General features: G+C 37.9%; 2 protein-coding genes across 4 annotated transcripts in view; one reads left to right on the plus strand and one right to left on the minus strand.

Moving 5' to 3' along the window:
• Positions 1 to 1,662: 1,662 nt before the first annotated feature.
• On the minus strand, positions 1,663 to 17,755 carry RIDA (reactive intermediate imine deaminase A homolog). Of its 2 annotated transcripts, XM_057736571.1 has the most exons (7): positions 17,583 to 17,755; positions 15,462 to 15,567; positions 13,864 to 13,918; positions 12,501 to 12,569; positions 11,408 to 11,463; positions 10,320 to 10,382; positions 1,663 to 2,316 (listed from the first exon to the last, which is right to left on the minus strand). In XM_057736571.1, the coding sequence occupies exons 1-6, from the start codon at positions 17,645 to 17,647 to the stop codon at positions 10,320 to 10,322; spliced, it is 414 nt and encodes a 137-aa protein (XP_057592554.1). In that variant the 5' UTR covers positions 17,648 to 17,755; the 3' UTR covers positions 1,663 to 2,316. The 2 variants fall into 2 exon arrangements, with proteins under 2 accessions (XP_057592554.1, XP_057592553.1); XM_057736570.1 differs by lacking the exon at positions 1,663 to 2,316 and having other exon boundaries at positions 3,433 to 10,382; positions 17,583 to 17,753.
• A 63-nt stretch (positions 17,756 to 17,818) lies between these two features.
• POP1 (POP1 homolog, ribonuclease P/MRP subunit) overlaps positions 17,819 to 27,411 on the plus strand; it is a 36,804-nt gene continuing 27,211 nt past the window's right edge. For both annotated transcript variants that reach the window (XM_057737351.1, XM_057737352.1), the window contains exons 1-4: positions 17,819 to 17,951; positions 22,930 to 23,070; positions 24,570 to 24,737; positions 26,117 to 26,292. In XM_057737351.1, the coding sequence (XP_057593334.1) occupies positions 22,932 to 23,070; positions 24,570 to 24,737; positions 26,117 to 26,292 (483 nt within the window). In that variant the 5' untranslated portion in view covers positions 17,819 to 17,951; positions 22,930 to 22,931. The remainder of the gene's footprint in view (positions 17,952 to 22,929; positions 23,071 to 24,569; positions 24,738 to 26,116; positions 26,293 to 27,411) is intronic.

The following is a 27,411-nucleotide window of genomic DNA, read 5'->3' on the forward strand; positions in this document are numbered from 1 at the left end:
AGTCAGAGTCAGGGTGGAATAAGAATGATCAACAATTACAGGGCAAACTATATCTAGTATTTCTTTTCTATCATGGAATTTAAAAGTGGGGGGAACCTGGAAAAGTATGTCATCTAATTACCTTCTCACCTTAAGTCTATCTACTACGATAGATCCTTACTGATTGTGGTATATGAAATATGGTAACAAAATTCCTATTAAAGGAATGCAGACTCTGGTGCTGTTATAAGATTAGGCATTTTCACAATGAAAGGCTACACGTTTTATGTGCCATTTTGAATCATCTAGTGACTTTATACTTATGTGAGCTGTTTCAGTGGGTGTTATCCTTTTGACTGACATTAAAGGTATTTTAAATTAACTGACTAATGTATTTCAGAGGCAACAAATAGCTAGAATTAAAACCTAGATTTGTTGCCTGTGTGGGGTCTATTCCTTGGGCCCTATTTTTCTTTTTTTAGGATTACTCTGATTTAATATTAGGTGTTAGAGGTGGAAAAGAGCTAAAAAATCAAGATTTAACAACCATTTATAATATTTCATTCATGTTAAAATGATACACCATAGAAAGTCACTTTTCAAGAATTCCTCCAAAGTTGCCAAGGGATTTTGGTAAATGATTATATGTGAATGACAATAATGATAGCAATCTTGCCCACCAATGAGTGCCTTGTGTTTATGAATATCAGGATGCAATTATATTCTAGAAACATTTGGTATCTTTATCTTATTTGTAAACATATAGTTTAAAGATATCTGCTCAAATGAATTAATGAAACTTTTACTTTAGCTTCTATATTAAACTGACTATTAAGATGATGCAATTAATTTCAAGAATACAGGATAGAGGGAAGAATTATCATCTTTGCTCTGATTGTAATGTTAGTTTATGTTTGACTTTAAAGAGGTGAGCTAGCTAACAAGAAGAGTTACTTGAGTAGATGACCTCATTCTTCCTACAAAATAAAGAAGCTGGATTGTGATTTTATTGAGAACAAGAATTGTTTTATGTGTCTTTGAATTCATGCTTTTAGCTCTTTTAATGGAACATGATAGGTGCTTGATAAGTGTGTATCAAATTAATAAATGAATAATAAATACCAAGGGTTCCCATTTACACTTAATCCATTGAAAAAGGATACATAATTCTTTATACATGGAATTTGAAATATGACTTTGTGTGACACTAACGTTTTCATTCCAAAGCTGCTCACGCTTAATAACATGATGTATTTGGTGTAGTTCCAAAAATAGCAATAATTTGGGGTCAGAAAGTTACGTAACTCAGAACTGATATAACATCTTTCAAGCTACATTTTGTCATCCAAAGGTGTTTTTCCTGACCAAAAGGTATTTTTATATAGATATCTAGTACGTAGAAAATGTCAGAGCTTAGTGTAAAATATAATCACTTTACTTTGTATCAAGTACTGAAGTTACATTTACATAATAGGCATAAAGGTCCATTCTCTGTTTTGTGGATTTTTAAAAAAACTCTAACAGATGTTAAAGAGATCTTTTCAGAGCTCATTCTTTTTTTTTTTTTTAAGAACTTTTATTGAGATACAGTTAACAGACAATAAACAGCATATATTTAGAGTGTACAATTTGGTATCCCAATCTCCCAATTCATTCCCCCCCAACCCTCCCCGCTTTCCCCACTTGGTGTCCATATGTTTGTTCTCTACATCTGGGTCTCTATTTCTGCCTTGCAAACCGGTTGATCTGTACCATTTTTCTATAGCCCGCATATATGTGTTAATATACGGTATTTGTTTTTCTCTTTCTGACTCACTTCACTCTGTATGACAGTCTCCAAGTCCATCCATGTCTCTAGAAATGTCCCAGTTTCCTTGCTTTTTACAGCTGAGTAATGTTGCATTGTATATATGTGCCACATCTTTTTTATCCATTCATCTGTTGATGGACATTTAGGTTGCTTCCATGTCGTGGCTATTGTAAATAGCGCTGCAATGAACATTGGAGTGCATGTGTCTTTCTGAATTATGGTGTTCTCTGGGTATATGCCCAGCATCCCCACATCATTCTTAACAAATGCTTCATTCCACACTTGGTCTTGAGTTAAGAATGGCTTTTAAAGGAAAATGTTTCTTTTCCACATTGAAGTAATCAATGGGTATTGAATGGTCATGGTCAAATAATCTATGCTTATTTGGTAAATACAATAGCTTGTTAGAGCATCTAATATTACAAGCATCTCATTTTATAAAGCTGATTTGGTGACCCGATTCTGAATTGCTTCACAAATGTCAGCAGTGAGAACATCATAAAGCCATTCATGTAGCCCACGTGCATCTGTTGGGTAAAAGAAGAATGATCCCTTATTAGCAAGGCATGGCTGTGTCTGAAAAGTTGAAAGCATTTGCTCACAAGGTGTCATTTAATCTAAAACTTTATCAGCTCCTCTTGTCCCCAGAGCTTATGAAGTTAACGAGTGAGATTGGTTGTAATCTCAAGGTTTTAATTGCAGAAACAGAATCAGTGTAACCTCAGAAAGCCGTTGACAGCTCTCATGGAATTTCTCTTTTCAGTTCTTGTTACTTTCAGCAAAAGTTAAGGAATTCCCTGGCAGTAATAACCCATATGGAGTCAAATTGGAGACCTTCAGCTTTACTTCAGAAATACCACCCAGCAAATGTATTGGGCAATAGTTGAGATATTGCAAGCTAACAACCATATCGTTATTTCTGCGCCTAATGAAAGAAGTCTCCAGACATCAAAGCCAGTCTACATTATGTTAATCTAAATTACCCTTTCAGTTTTATAATGTGCAATGGACGTGAGTAAATATATAATTCTATCCACTGCTGGGACAGAGATCGGCAAGCCTCACCAGTTTCCAGAAAAAGAGTTCTGAGAAACCAGTTAGGGACAATAATTTTGGTTTGAAATCTGCCTCATTTTTTGTTCCTTGTAAAATATAGAGGGTTCTCAAATTTTTCTTAACAAAATAAAAGTAATTGTAGCAAGACATAATTCATGCTGTCATATAAATTTATGAAAAAATAATGTATATTATATTGAATCGATTTATGTGACCCTGATTCCAAATACTTAAAATTGTTCAGTGATAAAGAGAAGAGGCTCTCCACAGTGGCTGTACTGACGTAGAGGGGCTTCGGGCTGGGAGGGAGTTTCAGCCCCAGCACCTCACCAGCAAGTGACAAGGCCCAAAGGTGAACTCACAGCAGTTCAGTGAGAGGACAAACTAAAAGTTTATTGCAACTAGTAGTTATTGAGTGAATCAGTGTGGATTTGCTTCAAGTTTTCTGGATATCAGAGCTTTGTTAAAAAGTTTTTTGGGGGGGGCGGTAAGGTAAAAACACTGCTTTTATCTAAGCACTGGTATGTGACACGGTGATTCTTTAGGTAAGTGCAAGGAAGAATTCCTTTATTATTAAAATAATATTTTCTTAGTAAAAAATGAATACATGTTCATGGTAGAAACTTCAGAAAATATAAACTTTAAAAAGAGGAAATCCAACATTACACGTAATTCAGTCAGTCAAAAATCATGTTGATGTATCTCAGGGATTATTATTTCTTTAATGTTGCAATAGCAAGTTAGCCAAAGCCCAGCTTTTAACAGGACTTTGTGTCTGTTGAACCGCTGAGCACAACACTTCTGGATTTTTCCCATTGGAATCTATTGGAGATAGTAGGTTACAGAGAATGTTCCAATAATACTTGCTGTATTAGTAAACATTGATGTGTTATAGAGAGAGCGATTATGCCCAAATATATTAGCACTTAGCTGACCACAATTTATGATAACTAATTTTTTGATGTCTTGGGGAAAAAACACTGAAACTAAAAATTTTATTTGAAGTTATTTTTCATGCTTTCTGATTGTTGACCAAATGTTAGCGAAAAGATTGTAAGCTCTTTGGAGAGCAGGAAAAGTGCCGTACAGGGCCTAGTACAGATTTCACACTCTAAATACTTGGTGTTGACAAATGTTCTTTACTCTTATACAATCATTATAATTTCCTCAGAACTGAATATAATTGGCTATAGGGAAAATATGGCCAAAACTTTTATAAAATCAGTTTGTACTGCTGGTTCAATATTTACAATTTTGATTGAATGTTATTAAAGTGTTTAAAAGCTTTTCTCTGTATTTGAGTTTTTGTTATAGAAGTATACTACTTTTGACACATTGTGTCCTTCAGAAAGAAAAGCATTTTTTAAATTACACACTCCCTCAAAGGTAAGGAGTATGACAACAGCAGGGAAATATGGGTGACTCTTTAGACATCTTATGATCATTTATTTAACAGCACACTTCAAAGAGATTGCTATTTCTTTATGTTTGAAAGGCTAACATGCAATGTGTTCTTTTTCACACTTGACAAAACTGTAATTCTCCTTAAGTGTGGAAAGAAGACTCAAAATCTCAACCCAGCCACTAACAAATCAATTAACTTGGATACCAGCACTTTATTTCTAGCTTTCTCATGGTAGGGTTAGAATCTGAAGTTATGACCTATCTATAACAATGCCCCTTAGACCCTGACTGGCCAGAGTAGTGTCTGATTTCCTAGCTACAGTGATTGGTTTAGGAATGGGTCCTGGGCCAATCAGAGGCTTCTCTGAGACTCTCCTGCCAGAGATATCAGGAAACGATGTCTTTCTGCTAGGGTTAGTTCCTTGGTGGTCTGTATGTCGGGGCCTGCAGCATCTTCCCCTAAGAGACAGATGGAGCTGGGAGGTTTCTGGAACACACATGTCTAAGGCCAGCTGTTCTCTGGATTTCTCTGCTACGAGAGCCCATGAATTCCTCTTTTTTTCCACTTATCCTAGTTTGAGTTGGGTTTCTGTCACATGCAAATAAGAGTCTTAATATTAAAAGTAGAAAGAAGTGTCTTATAAATGGGCTGAAGAAAATATTAAATATAGGAAAAGTTAATGCTGAAGAAAAGAAAGATAATAGAAAGAATTAAAAAAGCCAAAAAATGGTTCTTTATGAAGTGTGCAAATAAATTCTACAACAATGTAGACTGACTGAAGTAAAGACTGCAAAATCTGAATGTTTCTGTTACCATGAAAGAAACTGAATCAGTAGTTTAAAATTTTTTCCCAAAGAAAATACCAAGCCCCAACAGTTTTATAGGTAAACTCCATTAAACATTCAAGGATAGATATTTACAACTATAAACTCTTTTATGAAGAAAGAAAGCCAGTCTCACTGATGACCATAAATGTAAAGATCCTAAACAAAATACATCATTCTGAAGCTGAGTGTATGAAACATATGTTATAAATATATATGTTGAGCAAGTTGAATTTATCTAGGAATGAGAGGTTGGTTCTACATTATAAAAAATTCATTACTATAGTTGTATTTTACCATATTAGCAAACTGAATGAGAAAAATCATATGATCACCTCATAGATAACAGAAAAAAATTCAATGAATTTCAACAACTGTTTTAAACTCCGATGTCACCTTCTCACTGATCCTTTTAAGCCTGCAATCCCCAATACTGTCCAACTCCCCTTGCTTTGCTTTTCGCTTCTTAACAATTTAACGTAGTTTTTTGTGTCTGGTTTTTCTTTGTTACTTTAAAAAATTGTGGTAAAATATAAATAACAGAATGTATCATTTTAATTGTTTTTAAGTGTACAATTCAGTAGCACTAAATACATTCACAATGCTGTGCAACCATCACAGTTATTTCCAAAACTCTTTCATCTCTTTTAACAGAAACTGTAACCCATTAAGCAATAGGTCCCCATAGTTTGCTACTCCCCACCTCTGGTAAGCTCTAATCTATTTCCTGTCCCTATGATAAATATATTTCCCTAGTATATAATTTACTCGTTTTGTTTGTCTGAGTTCCCTGAGAGCAGAATTTTAGGCTGTTTATTGTGGAATTCATGGCACTTATGACAATACCTGGCTTATTAAGTATTTGTGGAAGGAAGGAAGAAAAGAAGAGAGGGAAGGAAGAGAGGAAGGAAGGAAGGAAGGAAGGAAGGAAGGGCTTTTAGTAAAGTAGGGCTAGAAGGAAACTCTCAATCTAATAAAAGGAATATATAAAAAATCAATGGCAAGCATTCATACTCAATGGTGACATGTTGACATTCCTTTAAAAACAAAAAACAATGCAAACTAATTTAATAATTCAAACAATAACAGAAGAAAGAAGAAATGATAAATGCAAAATTCAGGACATAGGTTTCCTCTGAGACGGGAAGGAAGGGGACAGGATTGGAGCGTCATATCTGGTCTTCTATAGCAGTAAGAATGTTCTTGTTCTCAAACTGTGTGGTAGGAATGTGGGTGGTCAACCTTTTTTTGTATCTGCTTGGTATTAGAAGATGTTTAAAAAATTTTAAACCATAATATTAAGTGAAAACAGGTTGGACAAATGTATTCTGTATTTTATTAATACAAAATTTAAAATCAGGCAAAACTAAATCAAAACTTCTTATTTGAATGCATAACTTCTAAATGGCAAAACTATAAAGACAAGCAAGAGGGCTTCCCTGGTGGTGCAGTGGTTAAGAATCCACCTGCCAATGCAGGGAACATGGGTTTGAGCCCTGCTCTGGGAAGATCCCACATGCTGAGGAGCAACTAAGCCCATGTGCCGCAACTGTTGAGCCCATGCACTGCAACTACTGAAGCCCACGTGCCTAGAGCCTGTTCTCTGAAACAAGAGAAGGCACCGCAATGAGAAGCCTGCTTACCCCAATGAAGAGTAGCTTCTGCTCTCTGCAAGCGTGCAGCAACGAAGGCCCAACACAGCCAATAAATAAAAATAATTTTAAAAAATACAAGCAAGAATAATTAACATAAATTGAGGACTGTAGTTACCTTTGGAGGAAGTGAGGGTGATGGCTTATATAGAGCTTCCAGTGTATTGGTGATGTTCCTTTCTTGAGCTGGATTTGGTATGTAGATGTTCATTTTATTATTGTTCAAACCATGCATATAAAGTATATAGCTTCTTTGATAAGAGTGAAGTAGTTGATAATAAACCGGTTTTGATGGGTAACATAAACTCAGGTACTGTCCTAGACAAATTTCATCACCTGCCAACATTTCTCCAAGCACACTTTGCAAGGGGTGAGGGGGGGAGGTGTTTGCCACTTGCTGATTTTCCTAAATCTGTATATTTTTAGGCAATACCAGTTAACTATGAGCACCATTTTTTAACTGAAAAGGAAAAGACATTTCACTTAACACTCTACCACAGACTGCATTACTACAGTCCATAAAAAAAAAAGGTTTACATTTTCTAGGGCATTTTTATGTACAAAAAGTACCCAAATACTCCTCCCCACTGCAGTTTCCCCAATTATTAACATCTTTAATTAGTGTGGTACATTTGTTTCAACTGATGAATACTGACACATTAACTAAAGCCCCTAGTTTACATCAGGGTTCACTCTTTGTGTTGGACATTCTGTGGTTTTTGATAAATGCATGACATGTACCTACTGTTACAGGATCATACATAGTAGTTTCACTGCCCTAAAAATCTGCTGTGCTTCACCTATTGATCCCTCCCTATCTCCTCCATCACTCTTACCAACCAGTGATCTTTTAATTATCTCCATGGTTTTGCCTTTTCTGGAATGTCACATAGTTGGAATCATACGGTATGTAATCTTCTCAGATTGACTTTTCATCTAGTAACATGCATTTAAGGTTCCTCCATGTCTTTTTTGTGACTTGATAGCTTATTTTTTTTTTGGCCATGCCACATGGCTTGTGGGATCTTGGTTTCCCCGACCAGAGATTGAACCTGAGCCATGGCAGTGAAAGTGCTGAATCCTAACCACTGGATCACCAGGGAATTCCCTCATTTTTTATTGCCAAATATCAGAAAGGTTTCTATCATTATCCTCATAGCTATATGCCAGTGTTTTATATATGTTATTTCTTACAACAACTATATCCCCATTTTATAGATGAAACAAAGAAGATATTTTACAGAAGAAACAGAACAGAGAATTTAAGTAACTAGCTCAGAGTTGCTAATAAGTGGTAGAATAAGATTTGAAATCAAGTAGTTTGGCTCCAGAGTCTATGCCCTTAACAACTGTACTATACTACTTCATGTTAAAATGTCTAAAATAATTTTCAGCGCCTAATCTTATTTTATCAAATCACAGTGCTATACTCCCTAACTCTACCTGTTTAAGAATCCTCATCCTTATCTTTCGTTAATAAATTTAGTTATCTAAATAGCAGAAACTTTTCCATCTAGCTCATTATTCTATATGGCAATTATTAAACATTGCTGAATAGTGATAGCTTTTTTGAGCCTTTGCTGTATGCTAGACACACCGCTAAGTACTTTCCATATATGTTATCTTATTTGGTTCTTACATTGCTTTGAGAAGGTGCAGTGATTACTTCTCAGCAAACTGAGACTTAAAGAGGTTAAATAACTAGCTCAAAATCATAGAGCTAATAAGTGGTAGATCTGGGCCTTGAGCCCCGTTAGAATTACTCCAAAGTCTGTACTCTTTTTTTTTTTAATTTATACACCCTTCAGTTAATGACATGTGAGTTGTTGAGATCCAGTTCTAATCATAGTTCTGGAATCCAGTCCTTTTTTTTTTTTAAAGATTTATTTTATTATTTATTTATTTATATTTTTGGCTGCATTGGGTCTTGATTGCTGCACATGGGCTTTCTCTAGTTGTGGTGAGCAGGGACTACTCTTTGTTGCAGTGCATGGGTTTCTCATTGCAGTGGCTTCTCTTGTTGTGGAGCATGGGCTCTCAGTGCATGGGCTCAGTAGTTGTGGCATACAGGCTTATTTGCTCGGCCGCATGTGAGATCTTCCTGGCCAAGGGATTGAACCTGTGTCCCCTGCACTGGCAGGTGGATTCTTAACTACTGCGCCACCAGAGAAGCCCGAAAGTCTGTGCTCTTAAACTCATTGACCGGGCTATTTTTTGCAGAAACTAATGTGTGTGGCGAGTGATTTGTTATGTAAGTGATATTGATAAGTCTCCAGTCAATAATGTCCGGGTAACAAAAGACGTATTAATGCATCTCTAGTTAAAACTGTTCTTCTCAAGTGCTTCTAATATTATCTTTTGGTTGACCAAACTTTTCAAATTAGCATGACCATTTCTAAAACAAATGTCTTACTAATATGTTTTACATATACCTCAAACAAATAGGTACATGTAAAATGTTGTGTGTGTAGGTAGAATGTTACAAAAGCATTGACACAATCTTGCAAACATGGAATTGTTTGGAGCAATAGTTAAATCACCTAAGATATATCTACACAAAAGACCTCAACAGTTTTAAAAATAAGGTAGATCAATGTGTATTTATATGGAAGACCTTTAAGACAAGCAGAAAGCAATCTGTAGAATAACATATACAGTAAAGCTCCATTTATGTAAACAAACCAAAACCAAACTAGATGATCAAGTATGTAATGCACAGAAAACTATCTGCTGGTTACACTCAAAACTCTCTGCTGTGATCTTCTTTGGGGAGGTAAGTGGAATGGACAGTGAGTGGAGGGGACCTTTACTTTTAATCTATATAATTCTGTGTTGGAACTTATTCTACTATGAGGAGATATTCATGTAGTAGTTTCTAAAATGTTAAAAGACTTCAAAGAACAAACACAAAATGGTTAAAGGTAGCCTTATTGCAACACTGTAAAAATGTGAAGTCAAAAGTAAGCTTTGAGAAAAAAATAGTTGGAGTTCAAACTTCATAGTTCCCCCACCTTTATTTAGGTAATGGGATTTAGTGTACACATTAACAGTTAAAAAACAAGTGAACAGAATCACACTAAGGAAAATCTGCATGCTATTTTATTTCCATTAGAAAAATATCTCTATAAAATTTGGTCCAGTTTCTTCTCCTTTACTTCTACCATACAAACTTAAATGCTTTAATTTTACTCAAGTAAAAGCAGAATCATGTATCTGACATAACTAAATATTTCACATGATTAAATTAATAGGGTTTAATTGGATCAGGTGTGCTTTTTATTATTTCTCAGGAATATTAACTCATCTCTCCTACGTGTTATTTCCCTTTATTTTTATTTTTCTGAGTAACTATGTAATGCGTGTCTCTTTTCCCATATCCAGTGATATGAGTGTTAGAGAAGTGTAATTTATAACATCAGTAACTAGATTCATCATTAATCTTCAATTCATGTTCAAGTCCCTTTATAGATGGTATTTCCATAATAACTTCAAATGTTTCAGTCAACCTTGTAGTTTCCAACAAAGATTATAAAAATTAAGACATTAATTTAAAAACATTATTAAAATTCCAGACTAAATAACACTGGGCCCACTTAGAGTGATGCTGTTACGAGAGGTCCTTGGACAGCTACTGCTTCAATCTCAACACGGCCTCCCTGTCAGGAAAGTAATGAACAAATTAAGAAAGCGCCATAATACCTACTAAAAACATGCAATTTTTAACATATGCATTTTTTTTTTTTAACATATGCATTTTTAACATTAAACTTTTCCAAGAAGGAAGGGAGGGGGCACATGCACCAAGACTCTACGCTAGGCCAGGTTGCCATGTTCAGGGTGTTCGTCTGTGTTAGCTCACGGGATTCCCACAGCAGCTCTATTATGAGGGATTCTCCCAATGCAGAGGGTGATACACTGAAGCTTAGAAAAGTTGTTTCACTCATCCCAGGACACAAAGCTAAACGGCAGAGGTTCAAACCCATGTCTTATGACTCCAAGCTTAGAACTCCTTCTATCACATTCTATATCTTAATAAATTTGATGATATCACTGCAAGTAACACCAATTAAAGCAACAAAAATACTACTCCGAGAAGATAAATTTCTTTAGTGGAAAATTAGCAGTGGAAGTCCGTAAGAGCTGCTTCTTTACAGGTGGAAATACTGTGCTGCAAAGGGGCACAGGAAGAGCGTCTAGCTCGATCAGAACACCAAAGGAGGAACGGTGAGGATTCTAGGAGCCACTGGTTTTCAGATTATTTTTTCGAATGGAAGGTCTAGATTTTTTTCTTATACACTAGAAAAGTAAAATTTTTACTGCAGAACTCACAGACCAGGCTCAATTTATGGTCTCAATTTATACAGTAAAACAATACAGCTGCTCTTTTACTTTTTCTCACAATATAAGTACTCTGATTCTGTTGTGTTCATGTTCCATGTGTGGCCTTGATTTTTAATTTTCTTAATTTTTAAGACAAATTTAAAATATTTCTTAGGTTTCTTAAGTTTTTGCCCCCATGCATGTAATATTGGGTGTTTCCTTTTACTTTTAAGTTCTGGGAGAGCAGGGACTATTTCTTTTCTTTTCAAAAACTTCCCGAGACAGTGCTTAGTTTCTTATATTCAGAAAACAATGCAGAAATTTAAAACTGTGTACATTAGTCATTTTACAGTGTACTTACTTTGGGCAAAGCAGCAACCTGGTAAGCAGCTCTCGCAGGAAAACTACTCTGGAAATCTAAGTTTGGAAGAATTTCATTTTAGTTTTCAGATACTATGTTGTAACTCAACACTGCAGCATCAAGAATCTGGTTAGTGATTCAGATATGCCAGTTCTGAGATATACGCAACGTGAAAAAAAAAAGAAGCTCATATTCGTGTTTGTCTGATAAAACGTTTTGCCATATGATTCCCATGATGTTTAACACTTTTAAAAATACCTTAGCTTTCTGGGGAAAAAATGAAAATACTCATATACTCTGACACTTTGATCTTATTTGACATGAAGAGGGTTGTTTTTAAAGTGATATTTATCAAATAGTTACTAAATAGGGAACAACTGCCCACCTCCAGCAATTCTGGCAGGTACTGTTACTACCAACTCTGGTGCACCCCAGCCATTTCCTCCAGCCATTTCCTCAGGACAGAATAAGTAACGATGCCTTTTCCGCGTTATACCTTTGTCTCATCTCACGCAGCGGTAGGGACACTCATTTCCCCCACTAGGATGGCAATGTTAATAATAACAGATAACACTTAGCGAGTGCTTACAACATGCCAGCATCCGTTCTAACGTGTTTACATGCTGTATTTAACTCATTTAAAATTCCAACAACCTTATACGGTTTTATCCCCATTTTGCATGTGAGGAAACCAAGGCACAGAATTATTAACTAACCAGCTAATGATTCTGAGAGAGCAGAAGAGAGATGGTGGCTAGACCTAATCACAGCAATGATAAACACAATCTATGTGTTGAAAAGTGATTAGGAGGGCTTAAAAAGCCTAAGAAGGGTGTAACAAAATTAAGCTTTAGAAAAATGGATTTGTCTGGTTGTAGTATGTCATTCTAGGGAATGCAATAGAAATGTCTTGGATTTTTTTCATGGGGGCATACTGTGTGTTTCCAATGAGGCTATTAATTCTTTTAGGACAGGATCTATGATCATTTCTTTACCATCTTCCAACATTCTTAATTTATAATGGACAGTTAGTAAGGTCAATAGACATATTTCTTTTTAAAATGGAAAAGGGTAATAAAGCCAAATTACTTACATTGTTTGTAGATGTCATTGACAGTACTGAAGTCATTTATGTCAGCCAGCAAAACAGTTGCTTTTACCACTAGGAGATATATACATTGTCGTTAGGTTTATTTAGTTATTTGGTCTGATCCAAAACATTACTTAGAAAAACATTACTGATGAAATAAAATTCGTATTTTAAGGCAAGACAAGAAAAAAATTTAAACATGAAATTTTTTTCTCTGCCCACTTAGTTCTCCTCCCTCCCTCTAGTGTGCATTGTGCATCTGCACTGAGAATCAGCCAGACCCCTACAATAACAGAAATCCCTGCCCCACCATAAAGTTCAATTCTTTTTCTGCTGGTGCCAGCCATGTAACCCCTTAGAACACAACACTACTTACTTATGACCTTATTAATGTCACTAGCTATATACTTGTATTCTGCCTATTTTACAAGATTATTGTTTCTTGCATTATCAAATGTGACGAGCCTCCAATAAAAATAATAACTAGCTGACTTGAAATTACTGACCTAAAATAAAGTTCTACAAGATCAATGATTATAATAGTGTAACTCTAGGTATGGGAAGAAGCAACAAGAGAAAACCATTTCCTGGCTTTTGGCTACTATTAACAGAGCTTTAGTCCACTGATAGCACACTGTGTGGCATATCAATGAAATCCTCGTCTGACCTTGGAATGAGCATTTCTAGCACTGTGGGACAAATTGGTCATGAAATGCCTCCCAAAACTTGGCTGAAATTTAAGAGAGAACGGGAGGGGATTGTAAAGTAGGAATGCGGCCCACCATCTAGTTCTACAAGAAACAAGTTACTAGCCATTGCAGTCGCTGGCCTACAGTACATCCTGAAAGGAATTCAGGGAGAAGATCAGGATAAGGCACTTTGTGCTCTGGGAAAACTGGCAGAACCAGCCCTCAGATATTTCCAGGAGAAAATTTTATGAACTTAGTTTTTCGCACCTTCCCATACTTAGAAAAGCACATCTGATCCTCACGAAGAGCAGTAACCAAGACATGTGCCATTTTGACTGCACGTACCCCTTAGCCAAAATCATGTATATTCTGGCCTTTCCCCTTACCTCTTCGGGACAGTCCTCAGAGCTTTCTGAAAGACTGCCTGCCAGGTTATAATCCTCATGTTGGCGCCAACAAAAGTTTCCATTTTTTTCTTAGTTTGACTACTGACTACTGGTTAATTTCTCATTGATATTATGCATATGGCTCTGGATTGTCTTGATTAAAATGGGACTGAAATTAAACCAACTTCAAACAACAAAGATATGGCATGACATATTACTGGATGCCATATGTTCTTCAAAAAGACCAAAGAAACATCAAACAGAAATGTGGAACAATATCAAGTTGCTCACCATTTGTGAAGTCACAGTCTGCAGCTTTCAGAATTTCACCCAAGTTTGTTAAAGCCTGTGAACCGAGGCAAGAAAGGCCTAAGGTATTGATGCTGCATTAAAGCTTCAATTCAATTAACCATCTTTTACTAACATCTCCTTAAATAGCCTATGTTGCAGAACAATCTTCCTTTTCTAGGAAACTCTACTCTTTGTAGGCCGCCTTTATGCAAGTGAATTGCTTCTCGGCTTTCTTTAACGAATGACTCTTTCTGAAATACAGTGAGAAGTTGTCTCCTTTTGTGAGGAAAAGGACTGCAGTCTCTTTCTCAGTGCTAGAACAGTGAAATTCTCAGCCAATGTCCACTAAGCCAAAATAGAAATAATTACTGGGGCTCCTAATTCTATATCACTCTGAGGATAAGTATGAGCTAGTAAGCATTAAAACCTGTTTTCTTTAAAGCAATATTTGATTTTAAAGAGGCTTTCCCCCCCTTTTCTCAAAAAACAATATTAGTAAATTGTGTATATGTTTGACACTCTGGACTTTGGAAAAAAAATTAGCTTTTCACCCTGTCCTTAATTTACTATTTTTTCAATTCATTCTTCCACTTTGAGTGATTACATTATAATAGCTGATTTAAAAAACTTAACCTCCTAAATAAGTAATACATGGATATGGCAAAAAACTCAAAAGCTATAAAAAAGCATATGCAGTGAAAAGACATCTTCCACCCTTATTCCCCCTCCCCAGTTTCCTTCATCAAAGGTAACCACTGTTTCTAGTTTTTTGTATATCCTTCTAGAGACAGACAATGCTTGTACCAGCATATATGTGTGTCTCCTTAGACACACACAGATGGTGGCTTGTTGTGCATGCTGTTCTGCACCTTGGCTTTATGTATTTTATCATATAACAATCTATCTTGGAGATCTTTCCATATTAATTTAGTTGTACAGATCTAGCATGACTTATTTAGTTCCTCATGGATGGACATTTAGGTTGTTTTCTATCTTTGGATATTACAAATAACTCAGTGAATGTATTAAATTATAATTTAATTCTATTTATTGGATTAGAATTATATCTCCATTCTTATTTTTAAAAACGTACTATATGTAACCATTGATTGTTCTCTCTTTATAACAAATGCTGACTTTTACTTCTGTGGTGGTGAATTTTTTTTTTTTCCCCAGGTCATTGGCCCTGATAAAATTTCCCAACCCACGTGGAAGTGGCAAGACGTTTTCTGATTTCAATAATTCAGGGTTTTCCCCTCCCATTTTAATGAAATATAACTGAAATATAACATTGTATTAGTTTTAGGTATGTAACATGATGATTCAATACATGTATATATTGTGAAATGATTACCACAATATCCAATAATTCAGTTTAAAGTCACCTTGGAAAGTAAAATCTTTTTTTTTTTTTTTGGTTGTTAAATGATTCATCCCATTTCCAGCTTTCTACTGACATAAAACTGTCTTAAGTCAATCAGTAACTTAAAAAGTACTCATCTGATAATCTCTATAAAACAAATCAGCCAAGTGGATTCTTAACACTCCTCAATATTAAAAAGGAGAGAAGGGAACTTCAAATGTGGAAAATGACTCACTTGTTTAGCCTCTTCTGCTACCCCTCCTGGCACAAGCTGTCCACTTGCAGGGTCCATGCCTAGCTGTCCTGAAATGTAAACGGTCCTGTCGACTAACACAGCCTGACTGCAAAGAATAGAAATCCAGGATATATGTAAGATATAAATATAAAATGTAAAACCCAATGCTAAAAGATTTCTTTGCTAAGACACAAAAAGCACAAAAAGTAAAATAAAGGAAACTGATAACTGGGCTTCACTGAAATTAAAACCTTTTGCTTACTGAAAGACATCTTTAAGAAAATGAAAACCCAACTCATGGACTGGGAGAAAATATTTGCGAAACACGTATTTAACAAAGGACTTGTATTCAGAATATATAAAGAACTCTTATAACTCAATAATATAAAGACAAACAACTCAGTAAAAAATGGGCAAGTGATCTAAACAGACACTTCACAAAAGACATACAAAGAGCAAAGGAGTAATGCAAACTAAAGCCACACTAAGATACCATTACATACAATAAAGCATCCCTGATAACAACAAATATTGATGAGGATGTGGAGAAACTGGAACCGTCATACTTTGCTGGTGGGAATGGAAAATAGTACACACACTTTGGAAAATAGTTCGGCAGTTTCTTAAAAACTTAAACTGGGAATTCCCTGGCGATCCAGTGGTTAGGACTGGACAGTGGCCCGGGTTCAATCCCTGGTCAGGGAACTTCAGGGACTTGCCTGGTGGCGCAGTGGTTAAGAATACGCCTGCCAATGCAGGGAACAGGGGTTGATCCCTGGTTCAGGAAGATCCCACATGCCCTGGAGCAACTAAGCCAGTGTGCCACAACTACTGAAGCCCGGGTGCCTAGAGCCTGTGCTCTGCAACAAGAGAGGCGGCCACAAGGAGAAGCCTGCACACTGCAAGGAAGAGTAGCCCCCACTCGCCACAACTAGATAAAGTCTGCAAGCAGCACAGAAGACCCAATGCAGCCAAAAATCAACCAACCAACCATACACACACATAACATACAACCCAGCAATTTCTTTCTTAGGCAACTACTAGAAAGAAATGAAAACATATGTTCAAAGACCTTACATGAATATTCAGAACAGCATTATTCATGATAGCAAAAAGGAAAAACAAAAAATAAAAAACACCCACTGATAGATACAACTAGAGACTACATTATTATTTGATTCTACTTATGAAAAAACAGAAGAAAGTATATTAGTGGTTTCCTGGGGGCAGGGGCAGGGGTGGGTATGAGGGATTTTTTTTGGCAAGGGGGTAGTTTGTGGGGGTGATGTAAATGTTCAAAAACTTGATTGTGGTAGTAGATGCATGACTCTATACATTTATCAAAACTCATGGAACTCTACACTTAAAATGGGTGAATTTTATGTGTAACTTATACCTCAATAAAGCTGTAAAACAAAAGAAAGCAATGCCAAGAACACTCCTAAGAAAATAAGTAATTAGACAAGGTTAATCATTGCTGAAGGGTCAATTAAGGATCCACCTGTGAGGGTACACTTCTGCAAAATGCTTACTTTCTGAACTGATTATTTTTGTAATGAAGATACTAAATATCAGAATTAGGATAAGATCACAGGAAAAAACATAAGCTACACTGAGACCTGAAAGAGAATCCAACATATCAACTTCATCAAACATAAAATTTACCATTTTAACCATTTTTAGGTACACAATTCAATGGCATTAAATGTTTAAAAAGAAAACTTAATATCGACTTAAATTTATAAGTAGAATTAGTTTTACCCCATTTCACGGTTACTTAGAAAACAAAGATATTCTCATTTCTAATTTTCCAGTTCCCTATACTTTGTTTTCCAACATGCTTCCAACTTTCCTATCTTTCATTTCGTGACATTTCCCCTGATTTCTAGACCACACTTTTTCTTTATAATTTTAAACACAAAATTGATGATCTTACAATACGGAGTGAGCCTCTCGGTGCGTTGCCCGCTTTCCCGGGTTCAGTTTCCCAGTTCAGCGTGCTGCACTAGGTTGCCCGGAGAATCCCGAGGCCCGCCGCAGCTCTGACCCGACTGGCCCAAGCCCCCAACTCCCGACTCCACACACCCCGGGTCCTTCCCGGCTCCCACAGGCCTCCTGTACCTGTAGGGACCAATGGCCGCTGGGGCTTTCGCGGTGCTGATAACCTTTCTGATCAAAGACGACATGGCTAATCCTGCTCCCTTGCCGCCCCTCGCAGACAACTATCCAGCTCACCCCAGCTACTCGCGTCTCACGGGACTAACCAGCTGGGGCTGGAATCCAGGTTTTAAAGCGTCGCCTGGGGCGGTGTTCGCTGGGCATTTTGGGAGTTGTAGTCTCTGTGCGACTCTGGGCCACGTGGAGGCAGCAGTCACACTGGCGCCTGCGCCCTCCAGCTCGCTTGCCGCGCACGTCGCGTCGGTGACTGTGGCAGAACCTTGTCATCCTGACCCGGGGGGCCCTGGCTTCCCGCCACCGAGCGTCTGGCAGGTAGGTCGTGAGGGGTTGGCGTCTGCCAGTTTTCGCGAGTATGGGGGAGTGTGTGTAGCGCCCCAGTACTGGCCGGGCTCCCCTCCGCTTCTCTCCCTCACACCCAGCTGACTTACTCTTCTTCCGTTGTTGCCTGCGCAGGGGCCCCTCTTCCCGCTTGGCATCTCCTGTTTCCTGAGAACTGGGTTCACTGGGTGGGTGTCAAGCAAAACAAACAAACAAAAAACCCCAAACAAAATCCCCTAGCAAGCCAAAGATCAGGAGACGGAAGGATTTATTACTTGCTGCAAGTAAGAACATCCCAAAGCAGTGTCTTCCCAACAGAAAAATTGGGGACGTTTTAAGCTAAGGATACATGCATATTCATGACGCCAAAGAAGAATTGAACATAGAATTGTGACGAAGGTCAGCAGAGTCCAACCAGTGTCATAAGAAAGGTCAGCATCGTCATCCCTTAGGTTCCAGGTGATCTGGTGATTGAGCGCCTGAGGGGCTTCAGATTCTGCCAGACAGCTTAAGAAAGTGCTTCGGGCCTATCTTTGTCATGGAAATAGAAATGGGAGTTTACAACTGATATTTACTATTGCTGTTTCTCTTGCCTGATAACAGGTGTTTGTTCTTTGGTTCCCTTAAGGTCGGTATTACTGAAACCTGTTCAAAGGCAAGCATTGTGACCAGATTTAGATCCCCAAATGGCTTGGCCAAAAATGGCTTCTCTTATGCCAAGAAGTCCATGCCTGGTTCTCTTTCTCCGGGGACCCCCCCTACTTTATCTACTTACACTACAGCCCCTGTGATCGAGCCACTGTGTCTGTCATTTCTCTGCATTGCCCTGCCGGGCAGAGGCTGTCCTGGGAATGGGTTTGTATATCCTAAATGAATAAGATGGGTCATTCAGGGGACGACGCTGAGACCTGGGGATTGTTCACCTCCCCCCTCCTGTGCTGCCTTCTCTGGGAGAGCTGCTCGAGATTTACAAGGTGTCTACATATTCCCTTTCCATCTTAGCAGAAACCTAGTGACTGGGATGTGATTTCAAGTAGGAGAGAATTGATCTTGGTCCAGCAAATGGCCCCAGAGCTGTTCTCTTGGCAGATATTCGGTCATACTGTATCAGAAGCGGTGGCACTCGTCTAAATATTTTTTACTAAATATGCATCACAGGCACGTTTCACTCCTTCATTTGTGTGTGCACGTGTACATTCAACAAATATATATATGGAACCCCTTCTTTGTGCGAGGCATTCTGCTAGGTCCTGGAGATGCGGCAGTGAAAAAGACTGGCAAAATCCCTGTCCTACCCTGCTTCTGACATGTAATATGAGAAAATCATCTTTATTCTCCCTCATTTTGTTCTACATACTGTTAAGGTTTTGGCTTTCCAAATTCTGGCTTTATCATTGGTTTAGAGTTTTGGCCTCCCCTTGCCTACTCAGTTTTATCCTCTCCTACTGTCTCTTTCCACTCTAGTGTAGTCATCCAGTCCTCACTCCTGAGTTCACAAAGCAGATTCCTGAATACTTTCTTAAGTTCCAACTAGTAGAATCCTATTTTCTCATTGACTTTTCCTGTAGATTCACTTTTTCTTTCCCTTATCCGGTTTCCTATTGTGCTATACTGCAAAATTTAGTCTTTTATTATATGTGGCCTTATTCTGTGGTTGTTTTTTGTTTTAAAAATACTGAATAGAGCCAGACTGCCTGGTTTGAATCCCAGTACAATCACAGTGTTAGTATTACCTCCCTGTGCTTCAGTTTCCTCATTTATGAAGTGGGGATAGTGCTCGTACTTCCCTCGTGGAGTTGTGAGAATAGATAGGTAAGGCATGGGGAGTAGTGCCTGACACATAAAGCTCTCAGTGAGTGTTGGCTGCCTGAGATGACTGATTCGTTAAGGAAAGAGGCTGCACCCATGTGCTGCTTTGGTATACACACAGCTCAAGGCTATTATGCACATAATAGGTACCCAAAAGCTTGTTAAATGTGATTAAACTGGATAATTAGGAGGTGTTTTTAACTTACAGAACAGTTCACAAGATTCTTTAAGGCCCTCTCTTGGAGCATTGCAAATAATTAAACTTGAGTAAAATATTTCCTGTGAAACAACATACCTGTATTTGTAAGGCAGATTTTATATCGTCCGAGTCACCAGGTTTTTTAGCTTGAAAGAAATCAGAGAGCACCTGTTTAATTCCCAGGTTTTCAAACCAAAGTCCACTCTACCGGGGGTGTGTCTGATCAGCCAGGGGATAATGTGCTGTATGAAAAAACATGACATGTCCAATTTATTTGAAGATTTGGGAGAAAACACTTTTATAAAGCCCGACACATATTTAGTGCTCATTAAAGTTTTGACTAAATGGATATGAAAACAAACACAAACTGACTATTAGGAATAGATGTAAAATTCACATGAATGTTAAGAGTTAAGATTCCTTCTGGAAGCTATTTTAAGCTAAATCCTCAGACTCCATAAGGATATATTTTATATTCATTCCCGTCTGCAGTCAGAACTGTTTGAGGATCATTGCTAGTTCAGTCTGCTAATTTTTTACCTTAGAACCTAAGCTCAGAGATATGACTTCTGAAGGTTACCCTAATCCTGGTGTCCCAGCCAGGGTTCCCAGGTAGTGCTCTGTTTTGCTGCGCAAGTTCTGATTCAAGCAGGTGGACTAAATTGTTTTGTAAGATAATTTTGAATGGTTGTTAATACAAACTGATCTGAATCATGTCCTTGACTAGCCAACGAGTTCTGCAGAACTCCATTTACTTCCTACATATTTTTTAGTTTGAAAAATGTTTTGGGGTGTTGATCTAGTTGTCTTTCATTTAGGTCAAAGCAGAGTGGAGTCAGAAAGTGAAATGACATAAATCTCTGTTATTTCACTTATTATTTAAGAATAAGAGCTACCATAAACTGAGCCCTTAGTTTATGCAAAGCCCCACACTTTGTGTTATGTATATTACCTCATTTAAGACTCACAGCAACCTGGTAATTATTCTCATTTATAGAAGGGGAGACCGAAGCTCAATGAGGGAAAGTAATTTTCCTAAGATTATACAACTAAAAAGTGTTAAGGAAGATATTTGAATCCAGGTCTTTCTAACTCCAAAGTGAAGCTCTTAAACACTTGCCACATAGGTTACTCTTAATTTTGTATGAAGTCTTTCATTGGAAAGGAATGGGAGGTAGTTAATTAGTGGCACTCACTGGGCGTGATGCAAATCCTGATGTGGCATTTGAAAGTTTGTGCAGGTGTTTTTGGTTGGCATAACGATTGGGGTAACACTGCTGCTATTTACTGGACAGGGCCCAGGGATGTTAGCCCTGCTGCAGTGGCTGCATGGATTTAATATACACTGAAATTTCCAGGAATACAATAAATAAGGCAAGATTGTATTTTTTTTTAATTTTTTAAAAAAATTTATTTATTTATTCGTCGTGTTGGGTCTTCATTCCTGCACATGGCCTTTCTCCAGTTGCAGTGAGCAGAGGCTACTCTTCATTATGGTGTACAGGCTCCTCATTTTGGTGACTTCTCTTGTTGCGGAGCACGGGCTCTAGGCTCTTGGGCTTCAGTAGTTGTGGCACATGGGCTCAATAGTTGTGGTGCATGGGCTTAGTTGTTCCATGACATGTGGTTATCTTCCTGGGGCAGGGATCTAACCCGTGTCCCCTGCATTGGTATGTGGATTCTTAACCACGGTGCCACCTGGGAAGTCTGAGATTGTATTGTTAAAAAAATTTTTGTACTTTACCACAGAGTGTTTACCAGTTTGGGCAATTATGTCATCAGTGGCATTACTACGTTCTCTTAGAGATACTAGTATAACACACTGATATTACTTTGCCTTTGTAGCTGTTGCAGACATATAATTCTATGTATAGGTATGAGTAAAGACTATTATTAAACATTTAAATGCTTGGAGAATAGATTGGTTCTGCTACTCTGAGCTTCCCAGCTTCCTAGAGTCTCCTTCTTCCTGCCGGACCCTTCCCTCTGTCCAGCCTCCCTACAGCCAGCAAGGAAAGAGTTCATGATTGTTGCATGGGGGCTTCAGGACCCTTCTCCAGCTCTACAGATTGTGCCCATGCCTGTGTTGGCGGTAGTGATTATCCCCCCGGGTTAAAAATATCTCTATTTCATAATGTCATCTGGTTACGGTGAAATATTTACATACAGAAAATAGACATTATTTTATTACAATTACTTTTAGTTCTCCTTTACATCACAGTGAGGGCACATATTGTAGGACACGTTTTGATAAAAGTTATGTGTCTAGTAGGTTATGTAATTAATGAGTTTCATTTAAAAATAGAAAGCAGGTATTTCGAACTATTCAGTAAAAGAAAGGGGGCGTCGAGTTTGAGAGTTGAGAACTACCATATAATCAGGCTCTGCTAGGTTTTTGTCCTTTATCCTTCTTACTTCAAATTGAAATCTTTTTGCTGTTCTAAATTAAAGGTACAGCTAGCCTCATCTTATTAGTAGAAATGAAAAGATGAATAATTTATGTTCAGTTTTTGGTGAGGTTATCGTATCTGAATAGTGTCCCATATTTGATTGATTCATGTGGCTCTTGTTTCACCTAAGAATTTTGATGAACTGCTTTAGCTAATTTAATTTTTTTACCATGGCATAGGGATCTTATCTCATACTTCATTTTTCATTCTTCCAACAGACTTTATGCAGTGTTAACACTGGTGTGTGACTTAATTGACAGTGCAAAACAGAATTATATTTTTCTGTTCAATCAGGTTTTGGTATGGGTGTTAATACCATTCCCTCTGGTTATAAGTCCCTGCTGTACATCAATATCATGATAACATTTTGATACCATTAATCTACCTATAACAAATGGAGACTGATTATATTGAATCAAATTTTGAGTTGCATGAACATTTATTCATTACATTTATTTTCATTTTTGAAAGGAAGTTCCTTCTCCCTGTACTAAATTTATTACTTTCTTTCCAGAAATGTCTAATGCAAAAGAAAGGAAACATGCTAAAAAAATGAGAAACCAGCCCACCAATGTAACTTTATCCTCTGGGTTTGTGGCTGATAGTGGCGTAAAGCACCATAATGGAGGTGGAAAACCTTTCCAGTCTCAAAAAGGTAAGATACAGGTGGTGCTCTCTACACACACTTCCATTTGGATCAGATTGCTTTTGTCAGTTTCTTTTGATAGTCATAATCTAAATGATAAAGAAGCTGAATTAAAAATAGATACAGTTGACCCTTATTATTTGCAAGCTTTGTATTTACAAATTTACCTAGTTGCTAAATTCATAACCCCCCAAATTAACACTAATGGCACTTTGACGGTCATTCGTGGACATGCAGAGAGTGGGAAAAAATTTGAGTTGCCTGACGTGGACATTCCCAGTGGAGGTTCCCAGTTGCCTTCCTGTTTCTTATTCTTACGGAGATGCCCAGAGGAAGGACACCTTGGTGGGGCAGGGCAGCGTGGTGCAAGAAGCTCCAGCTGTCACCTGAGTTTGAATTCCATTTGCAGGGTGGCTTCAGACAGGTTGCTTAACACTTCTGAACTTCATTTTTTCTTTGTAAAAGAAAGGAAATAGAATCTACTAGGGTGAGCTGTTTTTATGATTTAAGATCATAATCTCTGTGAGATGTATATATACATACACACATGCATAGATAAATACGTGTTTTCTCTAGGAGCAGTGGTTCAATGTTCACTAATTCAGTGTTTGCTGGAACTTTTTAGAACGTAACTGCTAGGAATAATGAGAATTGACTGTGTATTTTAGAGCTGATATATTTTATCTGTACCTTGACAGTTATTAAGTTACACTTCTATGTTTCTTAAAAGAAGTACAATGCATTTATCATGTCTGCATTTAACTTGTGTGCTGATTTTAGAACCTTGTAAAGTGATCTGAAGGGGATAGCTGTTCATCAGGCAGCAATGGAAAATAGAAAATAGGTTCAGATCCAACACTGATGCCCACCATGCCAAGTGAGAAGCACATATTATCTCATTTAAACCTCACAATGACAGACTTTGCAACATGTTTCATGATTATGGGGGCTTAATAATTATCACTACAATGGAAATAAGCAGGAATACTGTGAAATTCTCTACTGATCTTTCCCTATATTCACAGAGAGGGACTTGATGTTGTCTTACAGTCAGAATGGTTTGAATGCCCAGACATTTGTATAGAGACTCTGCTTTTATTTCCTTCTTAGCATGGTGGTTCTCAACTTGAGTGTGCCAGAGAATTGTGATGAAAGACGGAATATGCAAAATCATGTGGATTATTGTATTTAAGGGAGCTTAGGTGTAAAATCCACATTGCACTATTTATATGGAGAAAGTTTCCCTTGTATCTATTATATCCGAGGTTCTTTCATGTGTCACACTGACATGATTAGCTAGCATGCTGCCTCCTAGCTGTGTGACCTTGGGCAAGTCAACTCACCTCCCTGCCTGAGATCCCTCCTCTTTAAGGGGAGGACAGTCATAGCCACCTTACAGGGTGGTTGCAGGATTAAAAACCTGATCAGTGTTTTCACCCAACACTCTAATCCTTATCTCTGATAAAAGTGACATATTTCTTTTTGCCTTCCTTTTGAAAATATACTAGAGCCTCATTCTGGAACTTCACGACAGCGGCAAACCAAAACGACCCACCATTCACCGGCTGAGTCTGATGCAAAGGAGCAATCTTCCTCCAGAGTAACATTTAAAAAAAAGGGAGGATGGAAAGCAGGTCCCGAGGGCACTTCTCAGGAGATTCCCAAGTATATAACTGGTAGGTATTTGTACAGAAGTGAAGTATGGTTGTACTGTGAGCTCTGTTTCTCCTGCAGCCAGATTTCTAGTGTCTGCTGTCCCTCTCTCCCCTGCATCCACGTGGGCATATCTCACTTCCAGTCTGGACTCAGGCCAGGGCCTCCCTGTACCTGCTAGCTCTCCCTCCTTCAGTTTCCCTCCTCTCTCTTACTGTCTTCTTAGCGGTCCTGATGTGTGAACTGTTCCTTTTTTGTCTTAAAGTCTCCTTTGCCACCCCCTCCCTCCTTTTTAAAAAATGTAAAATGCCGTCCACACTCCTCAGCACTGCATCTCCAAAGATAAAACCCAATTTAACCCACTCTGAGGGCAACCAAGGTCTGTAAGTACCTGTCTTTAGGCCCTTTCCAGTCTCATTTCCTGATGCCCATCCCCCCCCCCCCCCGCCCACTACCTGGTAATAACCCTGTATTCCTTGTACACACCTTAGGTGTGCCTTCTGGTGTTTCCTTATGCCTTCTTGGAGGAATTCACTTAAATTTCTCCAGTACTCTGTTTATTATTCAGAAAAAATAGTCTGTTTTTAAATAAAGAAAACTAAAAATAGTTACAGTCACATATTTGTTAAAAAGCAGAAAATATTAAGGAAGAAAACCCTTGGGGTCAAAACCATTTAAAATTTTGTTGTTTCTTTGTTTTCCTGTGGGATTCTTACACTTAAGAGTGGTTGTGATTTTATTGCATGTAGCCCTGTGTTTTAGAAAAACGCTTTTTAAACTTATTTTTTAGCTTTATTCTGATTAGAAAAGTAAAACTGAATCCTTGTAGAAAACTTGAAAAATATGAAAGTTGAAGAATAGTTTTACAATCATATAACACAGAAATAACTACTATTGGTGTTAATCTTTTAGGGGGTTAGGGTAGTGGGTGAATTGTAAGCTCATGTACTTCAAATCTGTTTTCCTTCTGAAACCTACCAGGAAAAGTCTTGATTCAAGACTAGGTTTTTATTTATTTATTTATTTACTTATTTATTTATTGGCTGCATTGGGTCTTCGTTGCTGCACACGGGCTTTCTCTAGTTGTGGTGAGCCGGGACTCCTCTTCGTTGTGGTATGCAGGATTCTTATTGCAGTGGCTTCTCTTGTTGCAGAGCACGGGCTCTAGGTACACGGGTTTCAGTAGTTGTGGTATGTGGGCTCAATAGTTGTGGCTCGAGGGCTCTAGAGCACAGGCTCAGTAGTTGTGGCGCATGGGCTTAGATGCTCCACAGCACATGGAATCTTCCCAGCCCAGGGCTCGAACCCATGTCCCCTGCCATGGCAGGCAGATTCTTAACCACTGAGCCACCAGGGAAATCCCAAGACTAATTTTTAATGATAGTGCTATTTTCTTTGACAGCTTCTACTTTTGCTCAAGCTCGAGCTGCTGAAATCAGTGCCATGTTGAAAGCAGTGACCCAGAAATCGTCCAATTCACTGGTTTTCCAGACTCTGCCCCGGCACATGAGACGGAGAGCCATGAGTCACAATGTCAAACGCCTTCCTCGACGGTTACGGGAGATTGCCCAGAAAGAGGTATAAGTATCCTGTAATGTAAGTGTTTAGGTTAGTGGTTCTTAAAGGAAATTGAGAAGTATTAACCTAATAGAATTTATTAAAATGAAAAGTGAAAACCAGCCTGCTCATTTTGCATATTTTTTGGTTTAATCATAATCTTCCCCACCTCCACCCCTTCTCCTCCCCCCAAATTAGCAGGCTGCTGGATATTACAGCTACTTTTAAATATAGCATTTGGAACCTCTCTCTCTTAATGATGTTAACAGTTGATGTTCCCCTGCCAGATTTAAAATAAAATTCTGACCTTCTTACCGAATAAGTAACTTTAGCTCTGCACTTTAGGGGAGCAGTTTAGAATTGGAAGGTTAAAAAAGGCAGCATCAATGCCTAGTATTTGCCTTTTGTCTTGTTTTAAAGTTGAAAACTTGAACTTGGATTTAATTTTTGTTCAAGTCCAATTGTTTTTGGCTTTACCAGAATTCTTGGCTTGGACATTCTCTGATTGTCTAAGCACGCTATGTCTTTACTAACTGATTCAAAATTTCTTTATCGAGTGCCTTCTGTGTGCTGGTATTATGCTGGGGGTAGCCTTAGAGTCCATTAAGGTCAAGTCCTATTCTTAAGGGGCCCACAAATGGATGGAGAAGTTTTTCCCCTGGAAGTTTAGCTTAGCTATGGAAGAGAGGAAGAGCGAAAACTGAACAGGAATTTTGTACTTTCTAGATTTAATGTGAGGTCTGTTTCCTAGTGGTAGCATTTAGCATTTGTCTGTCAGTACCTAAGTGATATGAAATGTATAGTTTTCCTCACTTTTAAATTTTTGGTCCTAAGTTTTGGGTTTAGTTATATTCTTAGTGGTTAAAAAACAATAAAAAAGAAAACCCAACGAAAAGCTAGCATTTGATTTAATAGCCACAAATAAGTTTGAGTTACTGTGTCAAACATTTTATAAATAAATCTTCCCAGTCCCCGAAGCTTGCCCAGTTAGTAAGTGATAGAACTGTGCTGCCTTCCTAGGTTTGCCTTTTTCTAAAATCTTCACTCTTTCTGTTGCCTCCTCTATTTTCACTGGAGAAATCACCAAGTGAAAAAATTAAGCAAACTAATGGAGTCTGTAAGGTGCTCCACTTCACCTAA

Source organism: Hippopotamus amphibius, chromosome 5 (genome assembly GCF_030028045.1).
Source record: "Hippopotamus amphibius kiboko isolate mHipAmp2 chromosome 5, mHipAmp2.hap2, whole genome shotgun sequence".
Classification (NCBI taxonomy): Eukaryota; Metazoa; Chordata; class Mammalia; order Artiodactyla; family Hippopotamidae; genus Hippopotamus; species Hippopotamus amphibius.